The 17,228-nt window shown below is 51.8% G+C and overlaps 1 protein-coding gene across 3 annotated transcripts; it reads right to left on the bottom strand.

The window, feature by feature from the left end:
- Window positions 1–1,022: 1,022 nt before the first annotated feature.
- On the bottom strand, window positions 1,023–16,932 carry RAD21L1 (RAD21 cohesin complex component like 1). Of its 3 annotated transcripts, none has more exons than XR_010307681.1 (13): window positions 14,526–14,641; window positions 12,613–12,712; window positions 10,726–10,832; window positions 10,174–10,359; window positions 8,582–8,683; window positions 7,306–7,416; window positions 6,527–6,756; window positions 5,663–5,765; window positions 4,739–4,875; window positions 4,184–4,273; window positions 3,266–3,343; window positions 1,524–2,161; window positions 1,023–1,353 (listed from the first exon to the last, which is right to left on the bottom strand). XR_010307681.1 is itself a non-coding variant. In XM_064167803.1 (13 exons), the coding sequence occupies exons 1-13, from the start codon at window positions 16,824–16,826 to the stop codon at window positions 1,973–1,975; spliced, it is 1,707 nt and encodes a 568-aa protein (XP_064023873.1). In that variant the 5' UTR covers window positions 16,827–16,932; the 3' UTR covers window positions 1,023–1,972. The 3 variants fall into 3 exon arrangements, 2 of the variants coding, with proteins under 2 accessions (XP_064023873.1, XP_064023872.1); XM_064167803.1 differs by adding an exon at window positions 16,683–16,932 and having other exon boundaries at window positions 1,023–2,161; window positions 14,526–14,655; XM_064167802.1 differs by having other exon boundaries at window positions 1,023–2,161; window positions 4,184–4,270.
- Between the last annotated feature and the right edge of the window lie 296 nt (window positions 16,933–17,228).

A 17,228-nucleotide genomic window follows, 5' to 3' on the forward strand; every position in this document is an offset into this window, starting at 1 on the left:
CACTTCCCTGTCTCTCTGGAACTGGGCAGCCCAGAGCTGATCCCAGAAGTGCAGAAGTGGCTTCACCAGGACAGAGGAGAACCTCCCTCACCCTGTTGGCCACAGTCTTCATCTACCCCAGGACACCCTTGGCCTTCTTGGCAGGGCACACTGCTGGCTCATGCACAGCTTGGAGTCCATCAGCACTCCCAGGTCCTTCTGCCCCGAGCTCAGCAGCTGAGCAGAGCTGATGAGAGTCAGCCCCGAGCCCCATCCCACACCACGCACAGGAACACGAAGCTCTCTGCTCCTCACAGGCTCCAGCGGCAGCTCCCCCGTGGTTATTTTGGGGCTCTGACAAACCTGCTCTCTAAATAGCCCTTTCCAGGCTGATTTCCTGCAGGATGGGTGCCTCATTTATTCCATTTTCAGCCTGGATTCAGCCTGCTTTTCCTCTGTTCCCTCCCACCCCCACCCTGCCTTTGTTCCCTCCCTGCCCGTGGATTCCCTGGCTCCTCGGAGGGAACACCAAGGACTTGCTGCGTCTGGCAGCAGCAGCCCAGGGCAGGCAGCAGCTCTGGGTTTGGGGGCAAAAAGGAAGGGGATCTTGGTTGAGTTTGAGGGAATATAAAAGGGGATCTTGGCTGCATTTGAGGGCTAAGGGGCAATGGGCACAAACTGGAATCCAGCAGGTTCCCTGGGGAGAAACTTGTTTGGTGTGAGGGTGCAGAGCCCTGGAGCAGGCTGCCCAGAGAGGCTGTGGAGTCTCCTTGTGTGCAGAGCTTCCAACCCCCCTGGCCCTTGTGCTGCTGGGCAAGCTGCTGGGGGTGCCCTGCTTCAGCAGGAGGGCTTGGCCTGGCTGATCTCCAGAGGTCCCTTCCAGCCCCACTCTGCTAGGACTCTATGAGCAAAGGCCTGAGTGAGCCAGGAGGGCAACATCAGCTGTCCTGGGCAAGCTGAAGCAATGCACCCAAGCCCCTGCCTCTGAGCTGAGCTGGTGGCCAGTCCTGCTCCTTCAGAAGAAACACAGCAAGCCAAGAAAGCATCTTTCTGTGAGCTTTATTGCCTCCACCCAAGGAGAGGTTGGCACAGAGCTTGGTGACACTCTGGAGCACAACCCACAGGCAACCACCCCCCCTGCAGAACATCAACTGTCCAAACTGACAAGGAAAGGTTAAAACTTGCCCCAAAGAAGAAGGGAAACCACAAAGAGCTGATGGTGGTGCAGCTGGTTTGAAACAGAAATCAAAGTCTTAGCTTCTCAACACGCTCCATGAAACCTAAACCTGCTGATTTTCCAGGGAAAAGGTGACTGATGTGGCACTTGCAGGGATAACACAGCCCAGGAATGCTGGAACAAGGAGCTCTGTAGACCTTGAAAATAGCCAGAGTTGAGCAGCATTGTCTCAAAGGAATCATTTCAAGTAGAGGACAACTCTGGGTTGTTGAAGAAGAACTTCAGAGGCTTTTCTTGGTTGGTTGACCAGCAACAATCTCCAAGGTCCAAGTTCCACTTTCAGAGGTTAAAAAGGAGCTCTGTAGACCTTGAAAATAGCCAAAAGTTGAGCATTGCCTCAAAGGAATCATTTCAAGTAGAGGACAACTTTGGGTTGTTGAAGAAGAACTTCAGAGGCTTTTCTTGGTTGGCTGATCAGCAACAATCCCCAAGCTCCAAGTTCCACTTCCAAAAGGTTAAAAATGTTACCTCTGAAGGTTAAATTCTTTGAAGAACTTCCTTAAAATCCCTCAGGGTGTAAAAAGAAATGAAATTAAAATTCACAATCCACATTTTAGCAAGGATGAACAAAACCATTAACTTCTCACCAGCAACACAAACTTCACCACAGCGAGCACAGCTTGGTGACCAACACCAAGGCATGAGACTGGTCCTTGGAGGTTGAGAGAGGTTGCAGGGAGTGTTTTGGGGGGGGGGGGGGGGGGTGGAAAATGGAGAAAGGGAGGAGGTTTGGTCTCAACTTATCTGGCCATGACTTCAGTGAGCTTCAAACAAGGGGCCAGGGGTGACTGTGATGTCAGCAAAGGGGGAGCTCTGCCTCAGCTGGATGACAGAGCGCTTCTTCAGGACCAGCAGCAGGCAGAACCTGGCTGCAGCTTCTTTGCGGCTGCTCCTCCAGCAGAGCTCCTGGAAGCTGAAGGAAGAGGCACCAGATCTCCTCAGGTGCTGCAGAAGGGAAGGAGAACATCAGGCAGGGCAGTTTTCCCCTCTCACTCCCACCCCAGGAAAGCTTGGATCAGGTGAGCCTCGAGGTCACAGAAGCACAGGATTAAGCAGGTTGGAAAAGACCTTTGAGATGGAGTGGAATGGTCTGAAGGGAGCTCAAAGCTCAGCCAGCTCCAATCCCTCTGTGCCATGGGCAGGGACACCTCTCGCTAGAACAGGTCACTCAAGGCCTTATCCAACCTGGTTCTGAACACCTCCAGGAAGGTTGTGAAGCACAGAATCACCCAATGTGATCAAAGATCACATTGGGTGATTCTGTGCTCCACAACCTCCCTGGGCTACCTGTGCCAGTGTCTCCCCATCCTCACTGTCAAGAATTCCTTCCTCATCTCCAGTCTCAATTTGCCCTCCTCAAGCTTCAGTCCATGTCTCCAGCAGGGTGGTGGCCCCCAGTCTTTGTCTCCATTCAATCTTTGCCATGTCCCACTGTGCTGACCCTCAGTCATTGACTCCATCAAGGTGTCCCTCAGCCTTTGCCTGTGTCCCCAGGGTTGTGGCACCCCATATGGCTCCATGCCCCATGGTGGTGACTCTCAGCTAACTCCATCATGGTGTCCCTTCTCAAGCCATGTTCTCTGTTCAAACAGCTTGAAAGCACCAAGGGGTGGAAAGCTCTTAAAGGTGTTAGAGGTTCCCTTTACCACAACCTTCACTCCTTTCCCAAGCCCTCATTTCAGAAGCAACTCCAGCAGAGCCCAGGGCTGGCACTCTGCAGTGCTCAGCTGACAACATGCAAAGAGAGCCAATTTGAGGTGAGTAGAGCTACTCCAGAAGGAACCCACGGAGAGGAAAGAGCAAGACCTTAGTGGACACCAAATGCAGCCATGGAAGAAGATGCCCTAACAGCTCCAGTGACTCCCAGCAGCTGTAGGAGAGGGCACCGTGGTGGGCACCCCCAATCCTGGCTTCCTACATGAACATCCCATAAAACCCTGTGTGTGAGGCAGCAAAATAGTACAGACTGGAGGGGTTCTGGCATGGGCCAGCTGAAATGACCCAGCTTGGGTGGGCTTGGAACCCAATGACAACATCCAGCACTGGTACCTGTAAGGTTTTCAGTAGCTGAAGAGTTCTTTTGCTCCACCTTGTTTCTTCACTCTCTCTCCCATTCCTCAGTAGCTCCTGGAGAAGAAAAAGAGCAGAAGGTGTCAAAAGCCACACACAAATGATGAGAGTCTGGCCCAGGTTGCCTAGAGAGGTGGGAGATGCCCCAACCCCAGAATCATTGCAGGTCAGGTCGTTTGGGGCTGTGAGCAGCCTGCTCTAGCTGCAGATGGCAGCAGGGGGGTTGGACAGGATGATCTTCAAAGGTCCCTTCCCACCCAAAGCAGTCTGGGAACCCATGATAAAAGGGAGAAGAGTTCTGGCCTAGCTGCAGCTCCTGCTGGAGGTGGGATGGCATCATTTTGGAGAAGAGGAGGCTGAGGGGAGACCTCCTTGCTCTCTACAGCTCCCTCAAAGGAGGTTGGAACCAGCTGGGGGTTGGCCTGTTCTCCCTACTGTCGAGTGGTGCAAGTGGTCTGAAATTGTGCCAGGGGAGGCTTAGGTTGGAGATGAGGAAAATTTCTTTGCTGCAGGAGTGGTCAGGGATTGGCACAGGCTGCCCAGGGAGGTGATGGAGTGCCCATCCCTCAAGGTGTTCAAGAGCTGTGTGGGCATGGCCCCTGGGGCCATGGTTTAGTGGCTGTGGTGGTGTGGGGTTGCTGGCTGGGCTGGATGAGCTTGGAGTCCTTTTCCAACCCAAAGAATTCCGACTCTAAGATTCTATGTCTCTGCTGACTGCAGGGGGCTTGGACTGGATGACTTTTAAAGGTCACTTCCCACCCAAAGCAGCCTGGGATTTCGTGATAAAAGGGAGAAGAGTCGTGGCCTAAGAGCAGCTCCTGCTGGAGGTGGGCTGGCATCACTGCAGTGAGAGCAGAGTTCTCTGCTGCAGCAAGCCAGAGCCCTGAGCACACATACGTTGGGTGACTCATCTTGCTGTGCTTCAGCTGCTTGGCCTGCTGGTGGGAGCAGCAGCGAGGAGCTCTCGGAGCAGACCATTCCCTCCTGCTGCAGAAACAGAACAGAGCAGACCATCAGCAGGCAGGGCTCTGGCTCACAGCATCGAGCAGCATGAAGGATTTCCAGAATGGTTTAACAGTTGCTGCTCCTGCTGGGTCCAGAGGAGGGCAAGGAAGCTGGGGAAGGGTCTGGAGAACAGGGCTAGGGAGGAGCAGCTGAGGGAGCTGGGGGTGTGCAGCCTGAAAGAGACAGAGGGAAAACCTTGTGGCTCTCTACACCTCCCTCAAAGGAGGCTGCAGCCAGGTGGGGGTTGGGTTCTCCTCCCAAGGGACAAATGTCAGGACAAGAGGAAATGGCGACAAGTTGCCCCAGGGGAGGTTTAGGTTGGACATGAGGAACAATTTCTCCCCCTGGAGGGAATCTGTGATTCACCATTCTATGAATCCATGATTTGAAAGGAAATCTGGCAGAAAGAGAAGGCAATAATTCCACTGAGGGGCTTAAAATGCTCACTCTGCTTTCTCCACTGTTACCATCATCTTCATTTCTGTCACTCTGTGCCATCAACATCACCAAATCGTTCCCAGTTCTCCTCTCAGTGTCACGAGCTGGGTCCTGCAGGGAACTTGGCTCTTTTGCTCTCAGCATCTCTGTGATTAATCAACAGACAAGATTAAAGAGGCAGTTACTGTGGGTCCCTATCCTTAAAACCAGCACAGCAACCCCAAACTCACAGCCCAGTCAGCAAAGCTTGGGGAGGTGGATCTCAAATCTCTGAGGGTGGTGGAACACTGAGACACGTTCAGAGAGTCACAGAATGGTTTGGGTTGGAAGGGACCTTAAAGCTCAGCCAGTCCCAACCCCCTGTCATGGACAGGTTCACCTCCCACCAGCCCAGGGTGCTCAAGGCCTCACCCAGCCTGGCCTTGAACACCCAGGGAGGAGGCAGCCACAGCCTCCCTGGCAGCCTGTTCCAGAGTCTCCACTGAAGAAATTCTTCCTCAACCCCAGTCTAACCCTGACCTCCCTCAGCTCCAAACCATTCCCTCTTGTGCTGTCTCCAGACACCCTCATGAAAAGTCTCTCTGCAGCCTTCCTGCAGGATCCCTTCAGGCACTGGCAGGCAGCTATGAGGTCCCCCTGGAGCCTTCACCTCTGCAGGCTGAACACCCTCAGCTCCCTCAGCCTGTGCTCCAGCCCTTGTCTCATCTTTGTGGCCACCTCTGGACTCACTCCAGCAAGACCTGGATTTGATTTCTCAGCAAGGGAACAGAAGAGCAGCAAAGTACTCACAAAAGCAGAACAAGTTAACAAGAGATGAAAAGCTAACAGCCAATTTCCCTAGCATTTCCTCTTTGGAGTGTTTGCCTTGCACACAAACCCCAAGCAGGTGGCTCTCAGACTTTATATAACACAGAAAATGCTTCCCAACAGTACCTGTAATGCCCTGCTCCTTCCTAGCTCCTTCCACTTCTTCCTCCCTCTGGATTTCATTTCTTCTCATCTTTAAACTGTGACTCTTGAAGCACTTTTCAAACAGCTGAAAATAATTATTGCAAATGGTCTCTTGGGCTCCCTCAAGTTAAGTGTGGGCAGCTGGGCAAGGGAGGTTCTCCTCATCCTCTACTCTGCCCTGGTGGGGCCACAGCTGGAGTATTGTGCCCAGTTCTGGACTCCACAGTTCCAAAAGGACAGGGATTTGTGGGGGAGGGGACAGCAAAGGGCTAGAGAGATGCTGAGGGGACTGGAACCTCTCTGTGAGGAAAGGCTGAGAGAACTGAGGCTGTCTAGTGTGGAGAAGAGCAGCCTGAGGGGAAATCTTATCAATGCTGATCAATGCTTCAAGGGTGGGTGGCAGGAGGATGGGACCAGGCTCTGTTCAGTGGTGCACAGTGACAGGACAAGGGGTAAGGGGCACAAAGTTGACCACGGGAGGGAACTTCTGAATATGGGAAGGAACTTCTGTAAGTGAAGGGTGCTGGAGCCCTGGAACAGGCTGCCCAGAGAGGTGGAGTCTCCATCTCTGGAGCCATTCCAAACCCACCTGGAGGTGTTCCTGTGTGACCTCTAGCTGACCCTGCCTTGGCACAGGGTGGGATTGGACTCCATGATCTCCAGAGGTCCCCTCCAACCCCCATCATCCTGTGATAACCATCAGGTGTCCCAAAGCAATCCTGTCAGTGCTGCTGCACACTTGAGCTTTGCTGGGTGCCTACCTAAAACTGAGCCTGAGGATCGATCCCCCAGGCAGACCCAAGCTGTGCATCCCTCCCACAGCCTGCACAGGGAGCTGATCTTTACCATCTGCAGCTCGGGGTGGACCACAGGCTGCCCAGGCTGGCTCAGCAGCTTGTCCACACCCCCACATTCCTTCCACATCATGGTCTTTTTGGTGGGGGGTGCCAGGTCTAGCGTAGTGAGGATGTCTGTGCAGTCATTCAGCTGGTTGTAGATAGTGCTGCAGCTCAGCTCCTTGACTACATCCACGAGCAGCTTCCTCTTCCTTTTGCTTTTCTTCCTCTGGTTGACAGCTAAATAGAGCAAGGATGGAAAAATGCAAAGTTACTAAGAATGGGAAAATATGAAGCTGCTAAGGGCTGTTCACACATCACTTAACCACAAGTGAAAGCACTGTGAATGGAGTGGAGTCTGCTGACCTCCACATGCACCTGGGAACCAGAGTGCAAGGGCATGGGCCACTGCTCCAGGAGCTTCCACACAGAGCTCTCTGTGCTCTGGGCCAGGACCTTCACGTGGGGTTAATTGTAGCAGATGTCTACTGGGCTGAAATGGGAGCAGGAGGGCTTCATAGGATCCCATACTGGTTTGGGTGGGAAGGGCCTTTTAATCACTGAGGATGGGGAGAGTCTGGCCCAGGTTGCCCAGAGAGATGGGAGCTGCCCCATGCCTGGCAGCACTGTGGGTCAGGTTGGTTGTGGCTGTAAGCAACCTGCTCCAGTTGCAGATGTCCCTGCTGGGTGCAGGGGCTTGGAGTGGATGATCTCCAGAGGTCTCTCCCAATCCCACCATGCTGGGGACTGAATGTGGAACGCTCACCAAGGACCTGGTGATGTTCTGACCTGTGTCATCAACTGGCTGCAGCACAAAGCCTTCCTCCTCTCCCAGCAGCAGCACCGTCTCGTTCAGCAGGTGACCATCACTGACAGTGCTGCCTGCACCCTTGGGCTCCACTGTGAGAAAACCCAGGGGAAAACATCCCATTAAAAACCAAACAGCTGGAATAACATCTCCCTCTGGGGACACAGCATGATATCAGGCAACACAGATCAAAACCAGACAATGATTTTGTCTTGGGATCTCAGAGTCAGCTTAACCATGATGCTCAGAGGGCTGCAGCAGCTCTGCTGTGAGGACAGGCTGAAGGAGTTGGGGCTGTGCAGGCTGGAGAAGAGAAGGCTCTGAGGTAACCTTCTTGTGGCCTGCCAGGATCTGAAGTGGGCTGCAGAAAAGCTGGGGAGGGACTTTTTAGGCTCTCAGGGAGCGACAGGTCTGGGGGGAATGGAGCAAAGCTGGAGGTGGGGAGAGTGAGGCTGGAGGTGAGGAGGAAGTTGTTGAGCAGGAGAGTGGTGAGAGCCTGGCAGGGGTTGCCCAGGGAGGTGGTTGAGGCCCCATGGCTGGAGGTGTTTGAGGCCAGGCTGGCTGAGGCTGTGTGCAGCCTGCTCTAGGGTAGGGTGTCCCTGGGCATGGCAGGGGGGTTGGGACTGCCTGCTCCTTGTGCTCCCTTCCAACCCTGACTGATTCTATGATTCTGTGATTCCAGTATGGAGTTCTGACAGCACAAAAGGAACAGATAGTACCAGAGGAGCCCAGTGCCACAGCTTCCCTCCAGGCTCTTTCAGAACTCTTAACTTTCAGAGCATGAATGGGGCAAAAGGTTTAAGACATCAAAATAACTCCAAAATTCCTACATTATTTTTTTTCCACCAGTCTCAAACCAAAGCAAGACAAGCAGCAGCTTTCTGTGCTGTGACACCCCAAGAGTCATTTGGCACTGAAATCTGAGGCAGAAATAGGCCTAGGTGAAGTTCAAAGTTACAGCAGACCCTGAGCCCAGTTCCTTTTCCCTTTTCCAAATGCAGGGTGGATCAAAAATGTGTCCAAGAAGCTGCCAGGTAAAAATGGTCCTGAGCAAACCAAATCTGGAATCTCCAGGTTAAATGTAATGATTCCTAATTTTATCTAATGCATTAGTGGGAGAGGGGGGAGGGAGGGAAAGGCAAAATAAACAAAGAAAGGGGAAAAAAATCACAAACTGTGGCACCAAGCTGGCTGTGAGCAGTGCTGGACATTGCCACCAGAACAGAGGAGTTGCTGCAAGTGGGTGTCCAAACTCACTGGTCCTGCTGTTCTCTGGGGGGTCTTGTGGCAAAGGAAAGTCTTCCCTGACATCCAGGAGGTCCTTATCCAGGTCACTTTGCTCATCTCTCAGCAGGAGTTCTTCAACACAAAACACACAAAGTTCAATCACTCACACAAAATAGCCCAAACCAGTCCAAAGTTACTTGCTGAAGGAACTTCAATCTCTGCCAACAAGAAGAGCTCAGCTTGAGCAGACACTGCTAGAATGGTTTGGGTTGGAAAAGACCTTGAAGATAGATCATGGTTTGAAGTGAGAGCAGAGCAGCTTGAGATTGGATGTGAGGAACAAGTTCTACACCAGGAGGCTGCTGGAGCACTGCAAGAGGTTGCCCAGGGAGAGAGTTGAGGCCCCACGGCTGGAGTTACTCAGGGTGAGGCTGGAGAAGGCTGTGAGCAGGCTGCTCTAGGGGAGGATGTCCCTGCTGAGTGCAAGGGGGTTGGACTGGATATGTTATGACAGCACAAGGAGTGATGGTTTGAACCCTATGGAGAAAGACTTGGGTGTGCTGGGGGATGAAAAGCTGGACCTGAGTGGGCACTGAGCTCTGCTAGCCCAGAGCCAGCCTGTCCTGGGCTGATCCCCAGCAGCAAGGCCAGGGAAGGGATTCTGCCCCTCTGCTGCACTCTGCTGAGATCCCCCGACCTGGGCTGGAGCCCTCAGCACAGACAGGGACCTGTTGGAGCAGGGCCAAAGGAGGCCACAGCAATGCTGGCAGGGCTGGAAGGGCTCTTCTGTGAGGCCAGGCTGAGAGTCAAGCCTTGGTCAGCCTGGAGAAGGCTTCTGGTGGCCTTGCAGTGCTCAAAGGGACCCATCAGAAAGTTGGGGAGAGACTTTCAAGCAGGGCCTGTTGGGACAAGACAAGGCAGGGATGGTTTGAGCTCAAAGAGGGAGATTCTCCCAGGCACCCAGGGACAGAACAAGAGGACACAGCCTCAGGCTGTGCCAGGGCAGGTTTAGGCTGGACATTAGGAAGAAATTCTTTTTGGAAAGAGTGATTGGCATTGGAATGGGCTGCCCAGGGAGGTGTTGGAGTCACCATCCCTGGAGGTGTTTAAAAGGAGGCTGGATGAGGCACTTAGTGCTGTGGGTTAGGTGATAGGTTGGACTCAATGATCCTGGAGGTCTTTTCCAACCTGGTTAATTCTGTGGTTCTGTGATTCAGAGCAGAGAGAAGGAAGAAATGTTTGCCCCTGAGGGTGGGGAGAGCCTGGCCCAAATTACTCAGAGCTGTGGGAGCTGCCCCAGCCCTGGCACCATTGCAGCTCAAGTTGGTTGTGGCTGTGAGCAACCTGTTCCAGTTGCAGACTGGCCTAGATGACCTTTGAAAGTCCTACTCAGGCCTCTCTGGCATTCTCTGATTCTTCATCCTTTGAAACAGCTTTGACCTGACAACATCTAAGTGGTCACAGATCTAGAGACAAGCAGCAAAACTTCATGAATGAGCCCAAGGAACCCCAGAGAACTTCTGTTTGAAAACAATCCCTTGCAGGCTGCTTGCTTTGTTTGTTCTCCTGCAAGAACAATATTTGGAGAGAAACTGACTCTGTTTACCCCTGGCAAACCCTACCAATCATATCAGCAGCATCCTCCTCATCCCCAAAGCCATCCTGATGAAGGCCAAAGGTGTCCTCCTGCAGCACAGTCCTGTCTCCATCCACACTCAGAGAGCAGTGAGCAGCCACCAGACTGTTGCTGCTGGTTAGGATGCTGCAATCCAAGAAGCTCTTCTTCCTCAGTGCTTCTGGCTCCTCATCTGAAGAGACACAGAATTTCTGCTGCTGCAGGAGGTTTTCAAAGACATATTTATCCATTTCTCCTCTGTGCAGCTAACATGGGAGGAGTGTAAGGTAGCCCAGTCCTCAAATGGAATAAATAACAAACAATTTCAGCTAACTGAGTAAAAAGCAGAAGGTGCTGGGTCTGATTTTCAGTCCCTGATAGCACAGTCGATTATTTAAGGATAAATTTAAACAAAAGCTTAAGCATAGGAGACAAGGAGAGGCCAAATGCACTTCTGATGGTAGCTTCTACACAGGTGGGAAGGACCCAGAGTGCACCAAATTCTCCATAAACCCCCCTTCTCCCTATGGAATAGTTCTGCTGTCTCAGCTTCTCTCACCCAAGGTCCTGTCACAGAGAAGTGTGCTGCTTTCCAGCTCCTCTGTGAGTGTGATGTCTTCAGCTCTGCTCTGGTTCAAGGTGAAATGGTCAACGACATCGATGGCACTGAATGGGGGGGAAAAGGACAGGAAAGAGAGTGTGGAAAGGGAGAATTTGGTTCTGAGCAAACCCTTATCATAAAGCCCCAAAAGAGCTTCTGTTTCCTACAGCTTGGGAAGTCCCCAGGCTGATCCTCACTGCTGTGGACTGAGAACAAACCTTTCCCCAGGCTACTCATGCTGGAGCCATTTGAGGTTAAATTCACTGGTTTGAATTCCCTTTAAAAAGCTAAAAAACAACCAACAACCAAAAAAAAAAAGGGTATGGGAAACAGAAGCTGTGTGTTTATCAGGGCTGATATCCCCAAACCCCAGTGGAAACCCCTTATCCTGGACCTTTGGGACCACCAGAGCCATCAGAAACAGGTCTCAGCCTCCTGTTTTTATCAGTTTTTTTTCTCCACTAATGCTGATTTGTGACAGAAAAGGCAAAGAAATAGGCTGGCTTTTCATCAGGAGCCAAGCTGAGTGCTGCTGATAAAACAGGCTGGCCCCAAGGAGCACTGGAGCAGAAATTAAATGGTCACACAATGGAACAGCACAAGAGTGAGAGAGCTACTCAGGGCTGCCTGGGTCGTGCAGCAGGATCTATAGTTTTAAATAGAAATGTAAACAGAAATAGAAACAGGAAGGGAAAGAATAGGAATAAGAAATAGAAACATTAAAAAAATAATAGAAAAAGAAAATGAAACCAAAAAAAAATGAGAAAAAGAAATAAAACCAAAAAGGTACAGAAAAAGAAACAGAAGAAGAAACAGAAAATGAAACAGAAAAGCTGGGGGGGAAAAAAACCCAGAGGGAAGAAGCAGAAAGAAGAAATAGAGACAAGAACTAAAACTAGAAATAAAAACAGCTTGTCCTGAGCTCAGGCAGTGGTTTGCAGCCTTTACTCAGCTGATTTAAAAGCCTGACTGCTAAGTTCAATTCATGGTCTCTGGCTGTAAGACTCAGGTGATTAAATGATTTCAGCAGCTCTACAGAAGTACAATTCCTGTAACTTGCAAAGCTGACCCTGGAAATCACACAACTTCCAAATCCCAGCAGGGTGGTGGTGTTAGAAGAGACCTCTGGAGATCATCCAGGCCAGCCTCCTTGCTCCAACAGGGCACCCACAGCAGCTTGCCCAGCAGTACACTGCCCAGCTGGGCTTGGAAGCTCTCCAGAGGAGGAGACTCCAAAACCTCTCTGGGCAGCCTGCTCCAGGGCTCTGCACCCTCACACCAAGCAAGTTTCTCCTCATGGAACTTCCTGGCTTCCAGTTTGTGCCCACTGCTCCTTGCCACCACTGAGATTAGTCTGGCATCATCCTCTTGCCCCCCACAGCTCTTGCTGAGCATTGCTCAGCTCCCCTCTGGCGCTGCTCTTCTGCAGGCTCTCAGCCCCAGGGGTCTCAGCCTTTGCTCCTCACAGAGAAGCTTCTCAGCACCTTCAGAGCCCCCACTGGTATCTCCCCAGCAGTTCCCTGCCTCTCCTGAACTGAGGAGCCCAGAACTGATCCCAGTACACCAACTATGGCCTCAGCAGGGCAGGATAGAAGAGAACCTCCCTTGACCTGCTGGTCACAATCCTCTTCATGCACCCCAGGATACCACTGACCTTCTTGGCCCTGAGGACACACTGCTGGCTCATGGGCAGCTTGTAGCCCATCAGGACTCCCACAAACTTCAGAGGATTGTTAGCACAGCTGAATTCAGGAGAATTCAGGTATCAAATCCAAGCAATTCCATCTGATCAGATAACAGCTCTGCAAACACTAAATAAAGACTAAAAAGCAGAGAAGGATTTACTTCAGAGCAGGGAGTGGGACCTCAAAATCATGAAACTCTTCTGGCAGTGTTACAGATTGATAAGCAGCCTCAAAATTCTCTTCTGGAAGGTCAACAAGACCTAAAAGAAGCAGATGACATAAAGTAAGTACCAATAAAATAAAGCCATATTCTCCCAGGTAGGTATAATAAGCCTATAAAGCTGTCAGGAAGCTTGGCTGCTGCTTGAAATAACAGGATGGGGAAAGATGAGGCCAAAGTGGGATTCAAACCTTTCTTTTCCATAGGTTTTAGAAGTGCTATTTTTTTTCCTACAGACAAGCTCCAGAAGGACCTGAAATACTGCAGCAACCTAGGGGGGTTGTGAACAGCCACATTTAGTCCCTGAAAGATTCTCCCAGCTGACATCCAGCCTGGATCCTGTCACCCTACTGCAGATGAATTATTGCCTGCTCCTCTTCTGCCTACTGCTGCTCTCCAGCATCAAAGCATGGAGTGAGTCTGCACACAATCAGAGAACCCTGGAGCAGTTAGAGTGAGAAGGGACTTCTGAAGGTCATCTCCTCCAGCTTTTCATTCCAAACTGGGTTCATTTCTGAGGCAGATCAATTTGGATTGTCCCTGCTGATGGAGGAGACTCCAGAGCAGCTCTGGGTACCCTCTTTTGGATTTTGATCTCTTTTACCAAGAGTTTTGTCCCCCCTTATATCAAGTTGAAGTCTCTGTTGCTGCAGCTGTGTCATGTTCTTGTGCTGCACAGTCCTCTGGGCTGCTGCAGGGTGTGTGCAAACTATGGCACTGCACTGCTGGTGTCTTCCACAGACCTCCACTTGTGTACAAGTATTAATTAATTACTAATGATAATTGATAAATTGAGAATGATTTATAGAACCCCAGATTGGCTTGGGTGAGAAAGGACCTTTCTAGTTCATCCAGTCCAACCCTTCTACAGTCCTCAGGGCAGGCTGCTCACAACCACAACCAACCTGAGCTGCAGTGGTGCCAAGGCTGGGGCAGCTCCCACCTCTCTGGGCAGCCTGGGCCAGGCTCTCCCCAGCCTCAGTGTCAAGCATTCCTCTCTTCTCTCCACTCTGAATCTCTCTCTTCGAGTTCAAACCATCCCCCCCTTGTCCTGTCCCAACAGGCCTTGCTCAAAAGTCTGTCCCCAGCTTTCTGATGGGTCCCTTTGAGCACAAGGCCACCATAAGGTCTCCCTGGAGCCTTCTCTTCTCCAGGCTGACCAAGCCAAACTCTTTCAGCCTGGCCTCACAGCAGAGCCCTTCCAGCCCTGCCAGCACTGCTGTGGCCTCCTCTGGTCCTGCTCCAACAGGTCCCTGTCTGTGCTGAGGACTCCAGAGCTGGCCCCAGCAGTGCAAGGGGGTCTCAGCATAGCAGAGCAGAGAGGCAGAATCCCCTCCCTCTCTGATTTCCCAGCTTTGAAGATCCTAGAGCAGATATTCACCGTTCTGCCAACAGCCCAGGTCACAAAGCTCCCAAGGGCTGGCAACAGAGGCTGGTGTCCTGCTTCTCTCCTTTTTTTAGGCAACAGTGCCTCCCCTTAGCAGGACAAGCAGCCAGCCTGCTGGAAGAGAGAGGATGCAACCATGGCTGCTCCTCTCTGACTGTGTGCATGGCTAGAGCTCAAACACACAGTCAGATCTGGCACTGCCACACTGTTGGACATGCTGTTGGTGTCATCAGCAATTAAAATTAATTAGCCAGCAATGGAGGCTGAATCCAAGCTTCTTCTCATAAGGCCACTTAGGATATTGCAGCATTTAAAGGAGTCAGAGACCTGAACCAGCATGAATTAGAGCCAAACTGATCATCAGTGGTAAGCACTGGTATGGTCAGTTCCCTGAAAGTGTGGATTTAACAGAAGTATCCCAAAGGAATAGTTCAAATGAGAGGTGCAGGAGCCAGTGGGTACATACCTGGGCGAAAGGCTGTCTTCATTTTAGTCAGAGCTTCACTACAGTCTGCCAAGAGGTACTTGGCTTTCCTGTGGTAAATCCTCACCACTCCCAGGAGCAAGTGGCCAGAGGTTCTCAGAGCTATTGTGAACTTTGGTGAGTTAAACAAAAGGTGAGCAGGAGTTAACGTTTGGGGAGGAAAAAAGCAAACCAAAACCAACAAAACACATCAAAATGAAAACACAACAGAGTAGGAGCAGGGTTCCAGCACCACAAACCAGTCCAGAGCTCTGTGAAATTCAGCAGGGGTTTATTGTTGAGAGAAGGCCGTGAACAGAAATGAATCTTCAGAGCTAGGAACCTCAGGTTGCTTTTGCTGCCAAACGTCACCATGAGTCCCCAGCTTCACCACAACCCCAGGCAGGTATTTTGCCAGAGAAAAGAAACCAACCTGCTCACCCAAGCTGAAGGCCTTGGAGCTGCTGAGCCATCAATTAGTGACACTGCAAATGGTCCTCACCCTTCTCTTGGATGCACTTGACATGGCAAAGCCAAGGACTGAGTCATGGGCAGTTGGCTGCTCCTGTCTGCACCTCCTCAGCCATCCAGAGCCTCTCCTGAGCATTGCTTGTGCTCAATTATCTAAGGGCTCAGAATGGGGGCCAGGGAAGGGAGCCACTGAAAGTGGGAGTAAGGAAGAGACTGCCCTGCCCCATACTAGGCACCAGTGAGGCCACATCTTCAATATTAGGTTCAGGTTTGGAGCCCTCACTCCAAGGAGGACACTGAAGGGCTGGAGCAGGTCCAAAGAAGATCAACAAAGCTAGGAAAAGGTCTGGAGAACAGGGCTGGGGAAGAGCAGCTGAGGGAGCTGAGGATGTGCAGCCTGGAGCAAAGGAGGCTGAGTGGAGACCATATTGCTCTCTACAGCTCCCCGAAAGAAGGCTGGGGCTAGGTGGGGGTTGAGCTCTTCTCCCTAGGAACAAGCACCAGGACAAGAAGAAATGGTCTGCAGTTGCCTCAGGGGAGGTTTAGATTGGCCATGAGGAACAATTTCTCCTCCTTGAGGGTTGTCCAGGCCTGGCCCAGGCTGTCCAGAGCAGTGGTGGATTCCCTGTTCCTGGAAGGGTTTCAAAGCCCTGGAGCTGTGGTGCTGAGGGCCATGGCTTGGTGGTGTCCTGGCAGTGCTGGGGTAAAGGTTGGACCCCATAATCCTAAAGATCTTTTCCAACCCAGACAATTCTATGATCCTATGAACATATCCTCCCACTGTACATGAAGGTTTGCCACTGATCTCCAGGAGTAAGGCAGAATCACATGAACAGCTTAGGCTGGAAAGGAACCTCAGAGATGATCTACTCCAACCTCCCCACCATGGGCAGGGACACCTCTCTGGGTTGGAAGAGACCTTAGCAAGTAAACTTAGTGCCACAAGTGATTGGACAGGGCTGGGTGATAGGTTGGACTGGATGATCTTGGAGGTGTCTTCCAGCCTGGTTGGTTCTATGATTCTAAGTGCCATGTGATGGGGGGTGTGGACTTTACCAGAGACCTGAATTAAAGTCTGAGTAGGAGCTGACCTCACACTGCTTCTGAAATAGCCACGAATTTGGGCAGCTCAGAGAGCTTCCCTGACAGAAGGAGTCCTGCTGAAGATGGATACCTCCAACCCTTCTCAGAAGACACCTCCAACCCTTACCAATGACACCTCTAAGCCTTACCAGAAGACACCCCCAACCCTTACTGAATACCTTCCCAACCCTTACCAGAAGACATCCCCCAATCCTTACCAAAAACCACCTCCAACCCTTACCAAAAGGCACCCCAAGCCTTACCAGAAGACACCTCCAACCTTTTCCAGAAGACACCCCCAACCCTTACTGAATACTTCCCCAAACCTTACCAGAAGACACCTCCAACCCTTACCAAAAGACATCTCCAATCATTACCAGAAGACACTCCCAATCCTTACCAAAACCCACCTCTAACCCTTACCAAAAGGCACCCCAACCCTTACCATAAGACACTCCCAACCCTTACCAAAAGGCACCCCAACCCTTACCATAAGACACTCCCAACCCCTAGCAAAAGGCACCCCAACCCTTACCAGAAGACACCCCCAACCCTTACCAGAAGACACCTGCAAGCCTCACCAGAAGACACCTCCTTGTTTCATACCTTGGGTGAGATCATCTTTTCAATGGTGGTCTCTAAATTGCACTCGAATATATGGGCTTTGGTGAGCTTCCTCTCCCAGTGGGCAGCCAGCCAGATCTTGGCCAAGGGCCCACGCTTGTTGACCAGCAGATGCATGTAGAACATGGTGCCTGGGATGAGGGGCAGGGGCCAGCCCCACTGCCACCTTCTCGGGCTGCTCTTCCACCAGGAGAAAGGTCCTGGGGCACGGAGCAGCAGCGAGGGGGATTTAGTGGGATCCCGAGGGGATGGAAGGGCCCAGGTGGGAGCTGAGGGGATAAAGGGGTTTAAGGGGACTCTGAGGAGATGGGGAGGATTTGGCAGGACCCAAGGGGATGAGGTTATCCAGCCAGGCACTGGGGGGATGGGAGGGGGATTGAGTGGGACCTTGAGGTGCCTGAGAGGTTATCCAGCCAAGCACTGGGGGGATGGGAGGGGGATTGAGTGGGACCTTGAGGTGCCTGAGAGGTTATCCAGCCAAGCACTAGGGGGATGGGAGGGGGATTGAGTGGGACCTTGAGGCGATAG

This window comes from Pogoniulus pusillus, chromosome 29 (assembly GCF_015220805.1).
Source record: "Pogoniulus pusillus isolate bPogPus1 chromosome 29, bPogPus1.pri, whole genome shotgun sequence".
NCBI lineage: Eukaryota > Metazoa > Chordata > Aves > Piciformes > Lybiidae > Pogoniulus > Pogoniulus pusillus.